The following is a 14,188-nucleotide window of genomic DNA, read 5'->3' on the forward strand; positions in this document are numbered from 1 at the left end:
GATCTAGATAAGATATAAGGAAGAAATTCTTTACAATGAGGGTGCTGAGATGCTGAAACAGATTCCCCAGAGAAGCTGCAGATTCCCCTTAATTGAAAATGTTTAGGGCCAGGTTGGAAGGGGCTTTGAGCAGCCTGATGTAGTGAAAGATGTCCTTGCCCATGGCAGTGGGCTGCAGAAGATAGTCTTTGAAGGTCCCTTACAACACAGAACTTAGTCCTATCTGCTGACTGAACCCTCCTCACCCTGCCTGACTTATTGGCATCTGTTCCCAGAAGTCTTTCTGATTTAGAATGTATCTCAGCAGCCATTTTCCTTGTCTCCTTTCAAGATCTGCTCCAGCTTTAAATCAGACTAAGCACTGACATTTTGCTCAAGATAGTATCAGAGGTTTTTACCAGAAAGCAGATAAGGGAGATAAATGACAGTGTTGGAAAAGTGGCAGAAAAATGTAAACCATCCCTTTTCAGCCTCTGAAACGGACCCTGAAGCAGGCACTGCTCTGAACTTCCACAGGCTGTGAATCAGGTTTTAATAGAAATGTTTTTGTGTGTACTCTTCCCAATAATCTCTCAGACCATCAACATATGTTTTTTAAAATTCCACTTTGCTTGTTCTCCTCTCTGACTCCAGCCTGATCCTTCTGTTTCTTCATGGATATATCAACATTCTGATTATTTTTATTGCTCTGTCTAAGGCTGCAACTCCCCAGTCTCACTTCTACAGGATCATTTCCTTGTCTGAGATTTGTTCTAGTGCTAACTTCCAGGTGGGGCTGACTTTGAAGAGTGAGACATAGCTGTGACATTTGATGTAGCAAATGCAGCTTAACCACAAGGGGCAAATAGGGCAGAATGCATTTTGTTCTGGACTGCAGGTTAAACTGGGCTAGGACCTGTGATAGCTGCAAATGTGAGAGCAATGTTAGAATTACAAAGAAACACTTGAAAATATGGGGAGATAGTTAAGTAAGAAAGTTAAAAAGAGGAAAAAAACCTATAAATGTCTTGAAAAGGAAGCCAATCAGCTGAGAATCTGATATGGGGAAGGAGTGCAACTTCCTTTTTGGTTGTTAGGTTCTCATTTTTCTTTTATGTCTCAAAAACTTCCATGGTGCGAGGGGTGATTTCCTGGGCTAAGAACCTGAAGATCTCTTTGGAGCATTTCTGAGCTCCCAGGAATTCTTGGGTTATCACCAGTGCTTCTAGTGTTCAGCACAGCCTTCTTTGATGGGTAGAGGGTGATTGAATGTATGGGAAAGGCTCAGTAACCTATTCCTGTCACCCTCTGGAAACAAGGAGCTAAAAGACCCACCTTTTATGTGGCAAAACTAAGGACAGGGTCACACTGTGATTAAATGGCATCAGAAATCACCTATGCTGAGGTGAAGTTCAGAAATGAATCGCCAGCTCCAGTGGTCAAAGGTAAGGAATGAATGGATTATTTGGGAGAAAGGGAGCTGGAGGGAGCAGGGTGAAGAAGAGGGAATGAAGATTTTTCCTTCTGTGACTTTGGTTCCTACCTGATCTTGATGAATTGGTGAGAAAAAAGAGCTAAATGATCAGGAGACTGGAGGAGTTTTGAAATAAGAGTCTTGAGGAACATCTCCAAGAGGAAAGGCAAATGGGAGTTGCAACATGAACAAAAATGACTACCGGGAGCACAAACAGTAGGTTTCAAATGAGCATTCATTAAGGAACCTGTTTGTGCTCCCTCAGTATCCTACATGTTATGTAGTCTTGAAAGAGTCAAATTTGGACCGTGCTGAGTACCAACAGTAGAGGCTGTGGTTTATTACAAACAATCTGATCTGTCACAAAGGTGGAGGGGCTCCCAAAGCAGCAAATAAGCCCAAGTCCTGGCTGCTCTTGCCTCTGAGTGAGACTACATTGCTGCTTGTGGATAGGGTAGGAGAATCAACATGCCTGCTTATAGTAGAGCAGTCAGTTGTACTCTGCAGCGTCATGAGAAGTGGTACTGGCTGCAGAAACAGAGCCCCATTGTCCATGGCTGATTGAGAAATGCTCCTTGAGAAGAGAGACCCAAAAGTTAAACACTCTGAAATATACAGAATAAGAATTTTTTAAGATCTGGAGGGAGATCCAAATCTGTCATCGATGTCTCCCACTCCTGAAAAACATTTAACATACCAAACAAATTTGTTTCCCATTAAAAATTACAGTGGTAAAATGGTTCTTTTACTAGACTTCATGCAAATTTAAGGCATATTCTGGTTAATATGTACTCTGTAGTCATTATTCCACAAGTAGAAACCCATAGAGATGCTCTGTGTAAGGCTTACTGCTTCTGCCTGACATGCAGGACCCTACACACCACCAGGTTCCAGGGCAAGAAATGTATGTGTGCATAAATCAATGAATAATATTTTTAAAAAATTAATAAATAATTACTGCTGCCTAAGGATATATAATCGCTTGCCTATTTACAGCTTTATCTCAGTTTTACAATCCCAAACAGAGCAGGCATCAGCTCCAGGTTATTCCTTGCTTGCTCTGAGGCATGAGTCATGGAAATAAATAGTGTACATAGTCCTGTCTGTCTTAAAAGCTCACTGTTTTCAGTGCACCAAGATTAGTTGGTTCTGGATGTAGTTAGCATTTCCACTGTGGTGAGGTGGGGGTGGTGGAAGTTCCCCATTGTGTTCCAAATTATTATTCCGAAGACATCAAGTCTGTTGTGTTGTGATCATGCTGGACATGTTACAGAGCACAGACCAGCTGTGGAAAGCATTTTGCAGGGAGTTCAACCCCCCGAGTGTGCACAATATTACTGCACTTCACTCGTGTTGCTGAGGTGCACAGCATGCAGTGCTCCCTGTGCCACCTGGGTGTGAGTGTGGGATGCTCAGGTCTGAATGGGCACAGGTTTAACAATGTCTGGATGTGCTGCATATCAAAAAAATCAGTTGGACTGGTTAGAACTATTTCTGAAGTAAGTGCTTTGCTCCAGATCTTCAGGGGGCTCCTTGTTTTCACTAAGGCAAAAGAAAGAAAAACGTTATTAGAAAAACATTATTTGACCAGGGAAACCTGGACCTTGTCTGTCCACATATTTTCTCTCCAGATAATGAAAAATGATGCCTTTTCCCCTGCTGTAGCAGTCTCTCCCAAGCCTTTGGGAAGTAGTCAGAAGGCATCCACAAAGAGCAGGTTTCTTACAGTCTTGCTTACTAGGCATGTCTGGCAGGCACACTTGGCTGCTGACAGACCTGGGAGCTTCATGCTGAACGATGAATGAAGGCTCTCTAAATCTTCTCTTTAACAATGGTCTCTCCCAAAGCTTCTTTACTCCTGTCCTGCAGTGAGTGCTGCTGTCTCTTTCCCCTCCTATTTGCCCTGGCTTGTGTACCTGCCACAAGCTAGAACAATGCCCTAACGCGTGTTTGCTTCTCCTTCCCTGTGACCCACTCTCCTGCCTGCTCCCAAACCTCCTCAGTACTGGCAATATCCCTCTAGATAAAAGTGAGGTCCTGGCAAATCTTAATCTGAGTACTTTACTCAGGTTGCTGGGCACAGCCCTCTGTTCTCCCTAAATATCCAGCCTAGCACAACCTAGTTTTATCACAGCAAATCTTTGAATCCTGACTTGGAAAGCAGGGATGGAAGGAAAAATATATCTTTCAATCTACCATGATGATATGCCATCATAGCCTTGCACATTTTTTGTCTCCCATCCTCTCTCAGGTTACACCAATCTTCTGCACAGGAAGTTCAAAAAGCTAATGGAACTGAAGGAGGCAGAAAAAGTTTTCTGGGAAGAAGTCAACATGAACTCTTCCCTTCTGTCTTAAGTATCACGGTTTGAGCAATGTTGCATTTAGCAGCTTTGGTCTCAATCTAGAAAGACATTGTTTCACTGTAGTTTTTGAGGCTCTGTGAAGGGCTCATCCCCAAACACCAACAATTATCATTGTTGGCTCGCTGGCTGGGCTGGGAACACACTCACTGAATTGAACACACTCACACTCACTCACATTCCCTGCTCTGTCCCAGTCTGTCATTCTCCCAAACCTTGTAACTTCCACGTCAGAAATTATTTTTTTTCTTTTGAGGAGCTCTCCCTTGAGTAGTACATCCTACTATCCTACATCCTACATCCTAGGAATGTGGACTGTGGACTGACATACCCATAGTTGACTATAGTGTTTTGTTTGGTGTGTTTCTGTCACTTTTAGGACCTCCCGAGACAAAGAAGCCTGAGCAACATCCCCAGAAGTACCCACTCTGGCTGCCATGGTTGATCTCACTGCTGCTTCTCTTGGTGTGCATTGCCCTTGTTGTTGTCTTCCTTGGTGAGTATGTGCAAGGAGACTACAAGGGAGAAGTCTGGGGGGAGTGCTGGGAGAAAAGTAGAGAAACCATGCTTTGTGGTTGTCTGGGCTTTGTGTAAGGTCTCAAGTTTTCCTGCCCTGACTTTGTATATGTCTGCAAACATCCTCCAAATCTTCAACTGTTTACCCTGAGGCCTCATCAGTGTGCCCAGATTGCACATTCCAATCTTGCTTGGCCTTTTTGGAACTGTGGAACAATTTCTCTACCTTCATTCCCCATAAAAAGAACTCAGTTACATTTGACAGATGGGAAAAAGTGGAGGCAGAAGCACAAGTGTCTATACAGGCAGCTAAATCTGCACTTAAGTTCTCTAAGGTACTTAGATATGCTTTGTGTCCTAGTGGAAAAAATGGCTTCTCACAGCCCTGGCATCTCCAGGATTAACTGCATAGTGCAGTTAATTAACTCTCACAACTTTTAAGGGTCGATTGCAGAATAGTTCATTAGAGGTTACTCCTGGACAGGCTGTTTGTAAAGATCGTCATCACTGTTTCATTCTCACTTTCTATTAAAGATAATTCATGGCATGCTTGCACAAGTTCTTAATAACCACGATGGATTCTGGAAGAGGCATCTTATTATGATTCCTTGTGCTGCCCTCAGCATCTGAGTCCCAGACGTTTGTATTGCTTTGTTCCCAAATGTATAACCTTTCAGGGTACTCAGCCAAAAGGTTGGGGAGTTTTAGCCTGGGATGTTAGCATCTGATACCTTCTGATACACATGGAAGGTTTAATCTTTTAGTGAAATTTTATTTACCCAAGTTAATGGATGCTACACAGGATTTTGGTTTAGCATAGTGATACAGCATTTAAATGGAAAACCAGTAAAAAATTGCACGTAGCAGAGTGGCCACTGCAATGCACAGGTGGATCACAATACCAACATGATTTTAATTGCTGGTCATACAAGCATGGAATCATAGAATCATTAATGTTGGAAAAGACAGCTCAGGTCAACCGCTAACCAACCACTGCCAAGCCCACCACTAATCCATGTCTCCAAGGGCCACATCTACTTGTCTTTTGAGCACTAGTGGGAATGGTGACTCCAACACTTCTTTGGGCAGCCTGTTCCAATGCTTGGCCACCTTCAGTGAAGAAGCTTTTACTAATATCCTATCTAAATCTTTCCTGGCACAACTTCAGACCATTTCCTCTTGTCCTGTTGGTTGTTACCTGGTAGAAGAGGCTGACCCTCACCTGGCTACAAACTCCTTTCAGGGAGTTGTTGAGAGCAATAAGGTCACCTGTGAACATCCTTTTCTTCAGGATAAACACCGCCAGCTCCTTTAGCTGCTCCTCACAGGACTTGTGCTTCAGACTCATCCTGAGCTCCACTGCTCTTCTCTGGAGATGCTCCAACACTTGAATATATTTCTTGTTATGAGGGGCCCAAACAGGACATAGTTCTGCAGTATGCTCCACATTAAGACATTGAATGGCCCCAAATGCCAAATCAAAATGAGGGAGTTAAAGCCAGCTCAGGCCCATTGCTTTCTTCAGGTGTGTTTTTGTTAGTCATTCAGTTTCTTATGCCATTTTGGACTAAGGTATCCACTCGTCCTGTGCTGGTTTGGCTAACTGAGGAAGCCGCTGCCCTCTTTTTGATCTCTGAGGAAATGAATTCTTCCACAGCCGCTAATTCCCACAACTGAACTAAACTACAAGCCAAATTTCTTCTCAACCTTTATATTTGTATAGGGATAAGGTCACCTTTATTGGCCATGGGGGTGCTCAGCCAGGCATTGCCCTTGCCCATCTGTCTGAGCCTTCCTCCATTACAGCAATTCACTCATCAGCCACAGGAGCCACCAGGATTCTTCTGCTCATCAGTGAAAATAGTTCTAAATTAAAGGATCCATGAAAATAGGCATCTGGATTGTTGAGCACACCCTGATCAGCTCCTAATCCATACTCCTGATGAGTGTCTGAGTTCCTAGGAAGTCCTTGGAACTGTGGCTGTGGCCTGTCACCAAGAGTGCATTATTCCCCACAAAGTGGAGCTAGTAAGTCCTAGGGGTTTGTGCTGCACCCTGGTTTCAGCAGCTCCAGCTGTAAGTGATTCCCTTCACCTGCACTGTGTGTTGCTGATGGAGCAGGCCCAGCTGAGGGTGACTCCCCCAGGTGCCTGTTGCTGTGTAGCTGAGGAAGAGACCGAGGGTGACAAGGAGAGGCTGCTTTGTAGGCCGGCAGCTGGGCTGTGGGTGTGTGCATGGCACAGGGGCTGTGGCTGGGAGGGCTCCCTCCTGCCGCGTGTGTGGCCTGTGCCCAGCGGGATGAGCCTCCAGGGGTCCCTCTGCCGTCTGACTTGGAAGACACCGGGCTCTTTCTGGCTGGGAGGGCAGCTGTGCCACTGGTGTGGGCCAGGAGAGGTGACAGCTGGGACCATGCTTGCTGGGGAAATGGTGGGAGGAGAGTCCAGGGGCCAGAGATGCTGTGTGAGGAGCTGGGAGCAAGGGCTAATCCTGCTGCCTTTGCTGTCCCTTTGCAGTGGTTCCCTTCTGCCACAGCGGTGACCAGCCCTCAGCCCTGCAGCAGCAGTTCTCAGAGTGGGAGTGCGACTCAGCGGTGCCACAAGGCACAGGTCAGTTCTCCCAATGTCCCCTCTTCCTTGGGGCGAAGGGCCTCAAGGGGGCTGTGCCAGGGCAGCTCAAGCCACATCTCCAACAGAACTGTGGACAGCCCTGAGATCCCCTTACAAGGATTACCCTGGCTTTGGGTACACAAAGCTCACTGGTCATACCCCAAAGCAATGGGAAGGAATGTCTGTACTATGCCTGGTTAGTCAAGCACTTTCTGTCAGGAAAAGTCACTGAGCACGACATGAGCACTGTCCCTGGAAAACCTGGATCTCTGCAATCACCATCTCTTGTTAGTAGCCTGCACCTCTCTGTCCTCTCCCTGCACAGACCGAGGCTGGATGTGCTGCCCAAAGGGCTGGAGAAGGTTTCAAGGAAGCTGCTATTTCCTGTCCCCTGACACGATGTCATGTGCTGAGAGTGCACAGAACTGCACTGGGATGGGCTCCCAGCTGGTGGTGATCACCAGCAAGGCAGAGCAGGTAAGTGCACAGGGCTGAGAGAGGCACCCAGCAGGCAGAGCCACAGTGCTGGGCCCTGGAGGGGACTCAGAGCCCCTCCTTGTCCTGCAGGGGAGGGGGAAGGTCCTGTCTGCATCTCTGCAGCACCAGCCCCTCTGCCACCAGCCCCACATCATGGGGATTCCTGATGCCTCTCTGTGCTCCGTCCTGCCCCTCTCATGGACATTGCACTCTCTCTCTGATTGCCAGGAATTCCTCTCTGAGCAGATAAGGCAATCTAAAGAACCTAAAGCATACAATTTCTACATCGGACTGTTTGCAGAGCAGGACGACCAGTGGCAGTGGGTGGACAAGACTCCATACAATGCGACAGCAGCGTGAGTATCTCTGGAGGAAGAGTGTTTGGTGTGACTCCTGGTAGGGAAAGAAAGTAGGAGAGATGTGAGAGCTTCATGTGGTGCATAAAAGGGAGTTGTCACCCCACTGCCTTGTCAGAGATCAAAGATACAGCAGGAGAGGGCTGTGCAGGACACCAGGTTCACATGGCCCCATCTGTGCTGGGCATTGATTATGAATTAACTGTGACATGGAAGTCAATCATGTAGGCAGAGAAATAACTTCAACTTGCTGGCAGCAAGAGTCCTTCAAAACCCTGGTGATCAGCCTGGCCTGACCTCCAATCACTGCACTTACGTGAACAAAATGGTCTGTGCTGGAATGCAGGGAAAGAGATGGGGCACAGGGAGAGAGCACCAGGACTGTCCTTGCTGTGCCTTCTTCTGCAGAACAAACTTGCCCTGGAGCCCAGCACAGGGCCTCTGCTGGGAGTGAGGTGCATGGGGTGAGTGGTGGTGATCAGTTGCCCTCAGCAGGATGGAGCAGAGCCCTGTTGTGCTGGAAGGCTGTAGGAAGGAGGCAGGTTTCCATGTGCCACTGGTGCCAGTGGGATATGGAGTGGGAGGAAGGGCACTGCTTCAGTCCATGAATCAGCATTGGCAATTTCTGTCTCTTGCCTCCATGTCTTTCATCCCACTGGGGCCTTTTCCTGCAGTGCTTTACAGTGGGCACTGGGGAGTAACAAGCCTGTCTGTGACCCAGGTTCTGGCGAAAAGGAGAACCAAGTCCAGGCGATGATGAGAACTGCACTGTAATCTATGTGCCTGAAAAGGCCCTCAACAACTGGAATGATGTCAAACCAACTACGAAGCATCATCGAATTTGTGAAGCTGCAGCAGTAATTGTGTGATGGAAATGCCTCTGACCTGAGTAAAGCTGGGAGCTCAGCAGGGAGCTGGGAACAGCTCTGGCTGTGCTGGGAAGGGTGGGGAGCTCTGACACATCTTCACTGGGGCAGTGGGACCATGTGTGTGGAAGTGAAATGAGCTTTGTCCAGCATCCCCAGTGCATGTGGTGGCTCAGGGAACACAGGGAGGCTCAGGCTCACTGGAGCAGCTCCTGTGTTCTTGTGTCCTCTTGTCTCTGAGTGGGTCCAGCAGCCTCTGGCTGAAAAGAGATGGACTTCTCCAGGAGGAAGGCACAGGAATGGAAGGCAGATATCCCCAGATTCAATGTCCTCTGTCTCCTTGAGCTCAGCTGTTTGCTTTTTGTTGAGTCACACACAAAATGTCCTCTAGCTGGTTTTGCTGAACAAATTCTGAAATCCTAGACCAGACAAAATACAGTATCAGACCAATGAAGAAATTCTCTGTACCCTGTCTCTGTATCTCTTTTTTTCCTCCATATCTAAGCTGGAGAGGTACAGTCCTAGAATCACGGAATGGTTTGAGTTGTATGGAAACTTTAAGGATCAAGTTTTCAACCTCTAGGTCTTGAGCAGAGACCCCTTCCACTACAGCAGTCTGCTCAAAGCCCCATTGTCATGGTTTGATGCTGGCACAATGCCAGTGCCCCCATGAAAATACATTCTCCCTGGTTTGTGCTGTGAGATGTGACCAGGAATAAGCAAAGCAGGCCCCCACTTCGAAATAAAGAAAAGAAAACTTTATTAACTAAACTACAGCTCTAAGTAAAAAGAAACACACAGGGAAAATGAACTTTCCCAAAACATTTCCTCCTCCCCTCACCAAATTTCCAATACATCCATCCCCCAAATCACCAACTCTCAATCCATCACCATCCTTCAGACAATCAATTCTCAGTTCATCGAGAGGAGAGGAGTCCTTCTTGTGCCATAGGCTTCCCCTGGAAACACCTGTTGAAACCTCATGTGTTTCCGTGTCACTGCCCAGGGAACATCTGCCATCGTGACCGCTTCCTTCCATGTCTGCAATAGCCCCGCGTGTCTCTCTGGGCTGTTATGGGTCCAATCCAGCTAGCTCGAACCCTAGCCCACACGGCCTTGCATGGACAGAAAGTAAGAGACGAGAAGCGCTCTTCTCCATGTGGGGATGAGTCCTGTTTATTGGCTTGAGATGGGACACTCTGGTTCCAGCAACCACCCAGGTAGAAAAGAGGCTGTACCACCCCTGCAGTGGAGTTTTATACCCGAGGGGATGGGGGCGGGGAAGGAAGACTGCGGCCAATGGGATACCACTGGGGAGGGGTGAGGGGAGGGGTACCCATGGGAAAGACCACCAGGTGTGTAGCATGGGAGTGCATGGGGGAGATGCCATGTGATAAGAGAGCGGGAACAATCTACATGACATACCATACTCAGTACAAACTTCCCATCACCCAGTGCAAAACAACTACTAAATAAACTATTTAGTGCAATACAACACATGCCCAGTGCTTTCACCACTGCACATGGACCAGAGCTGCTTCTAGGGTTGTCCTTTTAAGGATGCTTTGGCCCTTACCAAAAAGAGCACAGTCTCACCTTCGGGACACCTGTTCCCCCCAGATTTCACCCCCTGGGGCTGAGGGGTCTCAACACTGAAGCCTCTTGGCTCTGAGCCATTGCCTCCCCCTGGATGCAGTCTCTGTGTCACAGGAAACATGGCTCTGTCCATGGCTATTACAAGAAAAGTCCAGCTAAGGCCACTCCATCATCTCTTCCCACCTAAGATTCTTCTCTACTCTTCCAGCATCTTTCACTTGCCCAGAGCTTCACACTTGCACATTTCCTTCTTCCATTTCATCTCTATCTCTCTTCTAGGAAAGGTTAATGTTCTGCAAAGTTTTCATTGTCCAAAAAAGGGTTAAAAGCTCGGGCTCTGCCCGCCCGAATCTCGAATCTCGAATCTCCCACAGCGGCCGGACACCTTCTCGCTGCACACCTCCCCCCCGCCTCTTCTCCTTCTCGGCTGCGCTGCTGGCACATGTTAGCAAGTTTCAAGGTAACACAGTCACAAGCACAGGCTGTACTGTCTCTCTCTCCTGCGGGGAGGCTGCCCGATGCCTCCTGGTGCTTCTCCCACCCTTCCACCCTCGGGGCCTCTTCACCTCCCCTCTCTGTCCAAGGCCCGGCCTACCTCACCCGGCCGCATGGCTTCCCCTCCCCCGCCCAGCCCGCAGCTGGACAGGGGAGAGATCCGAGCTCTTTCCCCACCGGAATCCAAGAGAAGGTTTCCTGGGAATGCTCTGCTTTTAACCCCTGTGTTCTCAGAGGCATATCCGTGCCCCAGTGGCCACACCAGGTGCCAATATTCAAATCTCAACACCTTTTGGTGACCACAGCATATCCCAGAAAACTTACTTCCTCTCAAACCATGACACCCATGCAGCCTGGCCTTGAACACTTCCAGGGCTGGGCTATGCACAGCTTCTCTGGGCATGCTGTGCCAGTGCCTCACAACCATCACCGAAAAGAATTTCTTCCTAATACCTTCTTCCTAATACCTGCCCTCTTTCAGTTTAAACCCCTTTGCCATATGCACAACATGCCCTTATGCACTATATGCCCTTGTAAATAGTGCCTCTCCAGCCTTCTTGGAATCCTCCTGGAAAGCTGCTATAAGACCAACTTGGAATCTCCCCTTTCCCATGCTGAACAATCCCAAATCTTTTAGCTTGTGCTCCAAACCTCTGTCTCTATCCTCATTGCCTTCATCTTTGTGGCCCTCCCTTTGCACTTGCTGCCAGGGGAGAAACAATCCACCCTGGCCCTTCAGATCCACCTGGGGGAAAAAGTCCTCTTCCTGACTCAGAGCTGATCCCGGGCTCACCTGAGGCAGCAGCAGTCCTGGAAAGCCAAATCCTCAGTGGTGCCTTGAATGGCATGCCTTCCTAGGCCAGACCATGCTGCAGAGGAGGCTGACGGGACAGTGCTCCTGCTGTACATGACATCCCATCCAGAACATCAGTGCCTATTGCATTGCCTTCATGTCCTGCTGTAGGCCACTGGACACCATGGATCTTCCTTTGCTCCATCTCTTCCCACTTCCTGCCTCCTGTGTCCTCGCTTCTCTTTGCTCAGGAAACAGCAAGTGCCCAAGTCACCTGAGGGAACAGTGCCAGCTCCACACAGGGAATGCAATTTGGGTGTTCAGCTCCTGTCTGTGCGCCTCTGTCCTACCTATGGAAGTGAATCCTCCCTCTGTGTCCCAGAGAGAGAGGGAAATTCGTTGTGGAGACAAAGTGCCCAGGAGATTTGGCTTCCTAATCCAGTGGGAGCAGTTGTTTGAACAGCAGTACAGGGGCTGCAGGTGACTGCAGGTCACATGCATAGCTTGAGGTAGCAGTGAGACACTGCGAGTAGGGACAGTAGGTCCTACATATCTAGGGACATATGGAAGAAAGAGGACATATACATGCAAAATACCACACAAATCAGCACAGGCAGTAAGCACTGATCCCAGCTCAAAGAGCTGCCTGTTGCTGTTCCTCTCCCTGGCAGCAGCAAGATGAAATCCTTCAGACAAAATGTCTGTTTACAGCTGTACAATGTGGCCCTGCAGGTGAGGGCCTCTCCTTCTACACCTGGAAACCACACCCTGCAGTGGCACAGCTTCTCCCAACAGCAGCCTGGGCTGCTGGGCTTGCCACTGGCTGGAAAGGGCTGCTTTGTCTGGGGTCTTGAGCACCATTCCCACATGTTTCTGGCTTTGCTGTGCAGGATCCCCTTTAGGCCTCCCCTCTGCCATAACTCTTAGCACACAAGCAGGACAAGGAGCACATTGCCTGTCTTCCCTCCTCCACACAAGAGCCAGCCCAGCACAGGAGGCTTAGGCCTGCTGTGGTGCAGCCAGTGAAGGTGCACAGTCCCTGAAGGACAGAGCTGACCAGCAGGTTCCTCTGCTGCCTGTCCACTCCTGGGCTCAGCCTGTGGTGAGCAGCAGCCCCTGCTGCGTCTGGACACGGCCCCCTCACACCCTTGGCTGCAGGAAGAAGGCAGGATTCCATTCATCATGGACTGATGCCCATGGGAAGAGGGCAGGAGGAGAACAAGGGTGATTGATCTGGGGAATCTGGGATGAATTAGGATCTGGAAGAGTCTGTCTCCATGTCACTCTGAGCCCTGAGACCCCGAGTCCTGGAGCTCATCCTTCCCTGCAAGGATTGACAACATCCTGAATCCCAATATGTCAGAATCACTGCAGACAAAGTGGACCTCAGCCTCTACATGCCCAACAGTTCAGCCTCATTGGTGAGAGTGAGATCCAACAGATTCCATCTTGTCTTTGGGTCCTCCATAACCTGTCTCAGAAGGATCCATGGTAATGATCCTCCAGTGTCCTCCTGGATTGATTTTATCTTTCCTGCTGAAAACAGCTCAGAAACTGCAGCACAAGTTGCAGAGCCTGACAGCTGCCTCTGTGAGCTGCCCTCACACACTGCTGGCGCTCAGGGCTGTGGGGCTGGATTTCAGGCTGTGAGAGGGCAAAGCAACCAGGCACAGTGGGAGCAACTTTCTCTGGGATTAATTCTCTCTTCCTGTATTGTCCCTGCTGCTAGCACTTGCCCTGTGCTTTTGTTAGCATTTCCTTCCAGGCTCCTTGCCCTTATGTCATTGTTGCAGATAATCTTTGCCTTCAAATCATTTGGAATTCCAGAAAACTAGATAGCAGGAGTGCTCAGGGGATTCAGGTTGATGGAGAAACTGCCATGAACCACTGAGAAAGAGAGGATGTCCTCCACCAAGTTCATTTCTGAACAGGAGCACTCTTGCTGTTCCTTGGACTTGGAACCCTGTCCAGCCTTACCCATCCCACTTCATGTTGGTCAGATGGCCTGGACAGCAGCAAGTGATAGAAATGGGAGTGTGAATGCAGACAGCTGTGAGAGTTCAATAGCTGCAACTATGTGAGGGGGCTTTTGACCCAAACCACTGCTGTTACAGGAGAGCATGACCACCTGCTTAATAGTAAAAAATCAGTCATCAGCAGAGACTTGTGGTGGTACCAGGGAACTGGAGAAATGCTGTGCTGCAAATATCCTCTCTTCCCTTTCCTGGTGTCCCAGTCATCTCCAGGTTCCTATTGCAATGTGTATCTCATGCAGAACTAACTCCTTCTCTTCTGCCACTTGATTTGATGTCCCTTGGTGTCCTGTGGTGAGAATATGACCACTGTGCTCTTCAGGGCCTTTTGGGGCTGAGATGCTTCTGCCCACTTCCAGTGGCCTGGACAGCAGCAAGTGATAGAAATGGGAGTGTGAATGCAGACAGCTGTGAGAGTTCAATAGCTGCAACTATGTGAGGGGGCTTTTGACCAACCACAGCGGTAAAAGGAGAACATGACCAGCAGCTAAACAGTAACCAGGGCATTAGGGAAAGGCTTCTGAGGCACAGAAGAAACAGTCTGAAAACAAAGTTTAGATAAAGGAAGAACACTGTAAGAGAGAGAGAAGAGAGAAGTGGGAGGGAAGTGGCCATGGAGCCCAGGGTGCTCTGC

At 48.6% G+C, this 14,188-nt stretch overlaps 1 protein-coding gene across 1 annotated transcript; it reads left to right on the forward strand.

The window, feature by feature from the left end:
• The first annotated feature begins 1,306 nt into the window (after positions 1 to 1,306).
• LOC118687175 (C-type lectin domain family 4 member A-like) lies at positions 1,307 to 8,665 on the forward strand. Its single transcript, XM_036383948.2, has 6 exons — positions 1,307 to 1,424; positions 4,196 to 4,312; positions 6,846 to 6,938; positions 7,264 to 7,415; positions 7,644 to 7,771; positions 8,493 to 8,665. Exons 1-6 carry the CDS (start codon positions 1,358 to 1,360, stop codon positions 8,638 to 8,640), a joined length of 705 nt encoding a protein of 234 aa, XP_036239841.1. The 5' UTR covers positions 1,307 to 1,357; the 3' UTR covers positions 8,641 to 8,665.
• Positions 8,666 to 14,188: the final 5,523 nt, after the last annotated feature.

This window comes from Molothrus ater, chromosome 2 (genome assembly GCF_012460135.2).
Source record: "Molothrus ater isolate BHLD 08-10-18 breed brown headed cowbird chromosome 2, BPBGC_Mater_1.1, whole genome shotgun sequence".
Classification (NCBI taxonomy): domain Eukaryota; kingdom Metazoa; phylum Chordata; class Aves; order Passeriformes; family Icteridae; genus Molothrus; species Molothrus ater.

Bases quoted from the DNA above. Each gene is read 5' to 3' on its own strand.
- LOC118687175 (XM_036383948.2), top strand. From the start codon at position 1,358: ATGGCATCAGAAATCACCTATGCTGAGGTGAAGTTCAGAAATGAATCG. The intron at 7,416-7,643 runs GTAAGTGCACAG...TCTGATTGCCAG, and splicing joins TCACCAGCAAGGCAGAGCAG to GAATTCCTCTCTGAGCAGAT. The intron at 7,772-8,492 runs GTGAGTATCTCT...TCTGTGACCCAG, and splicing joins CCATACAATGCGACAGCAGC to GTTCTGGCGAAAAGGAGAAC.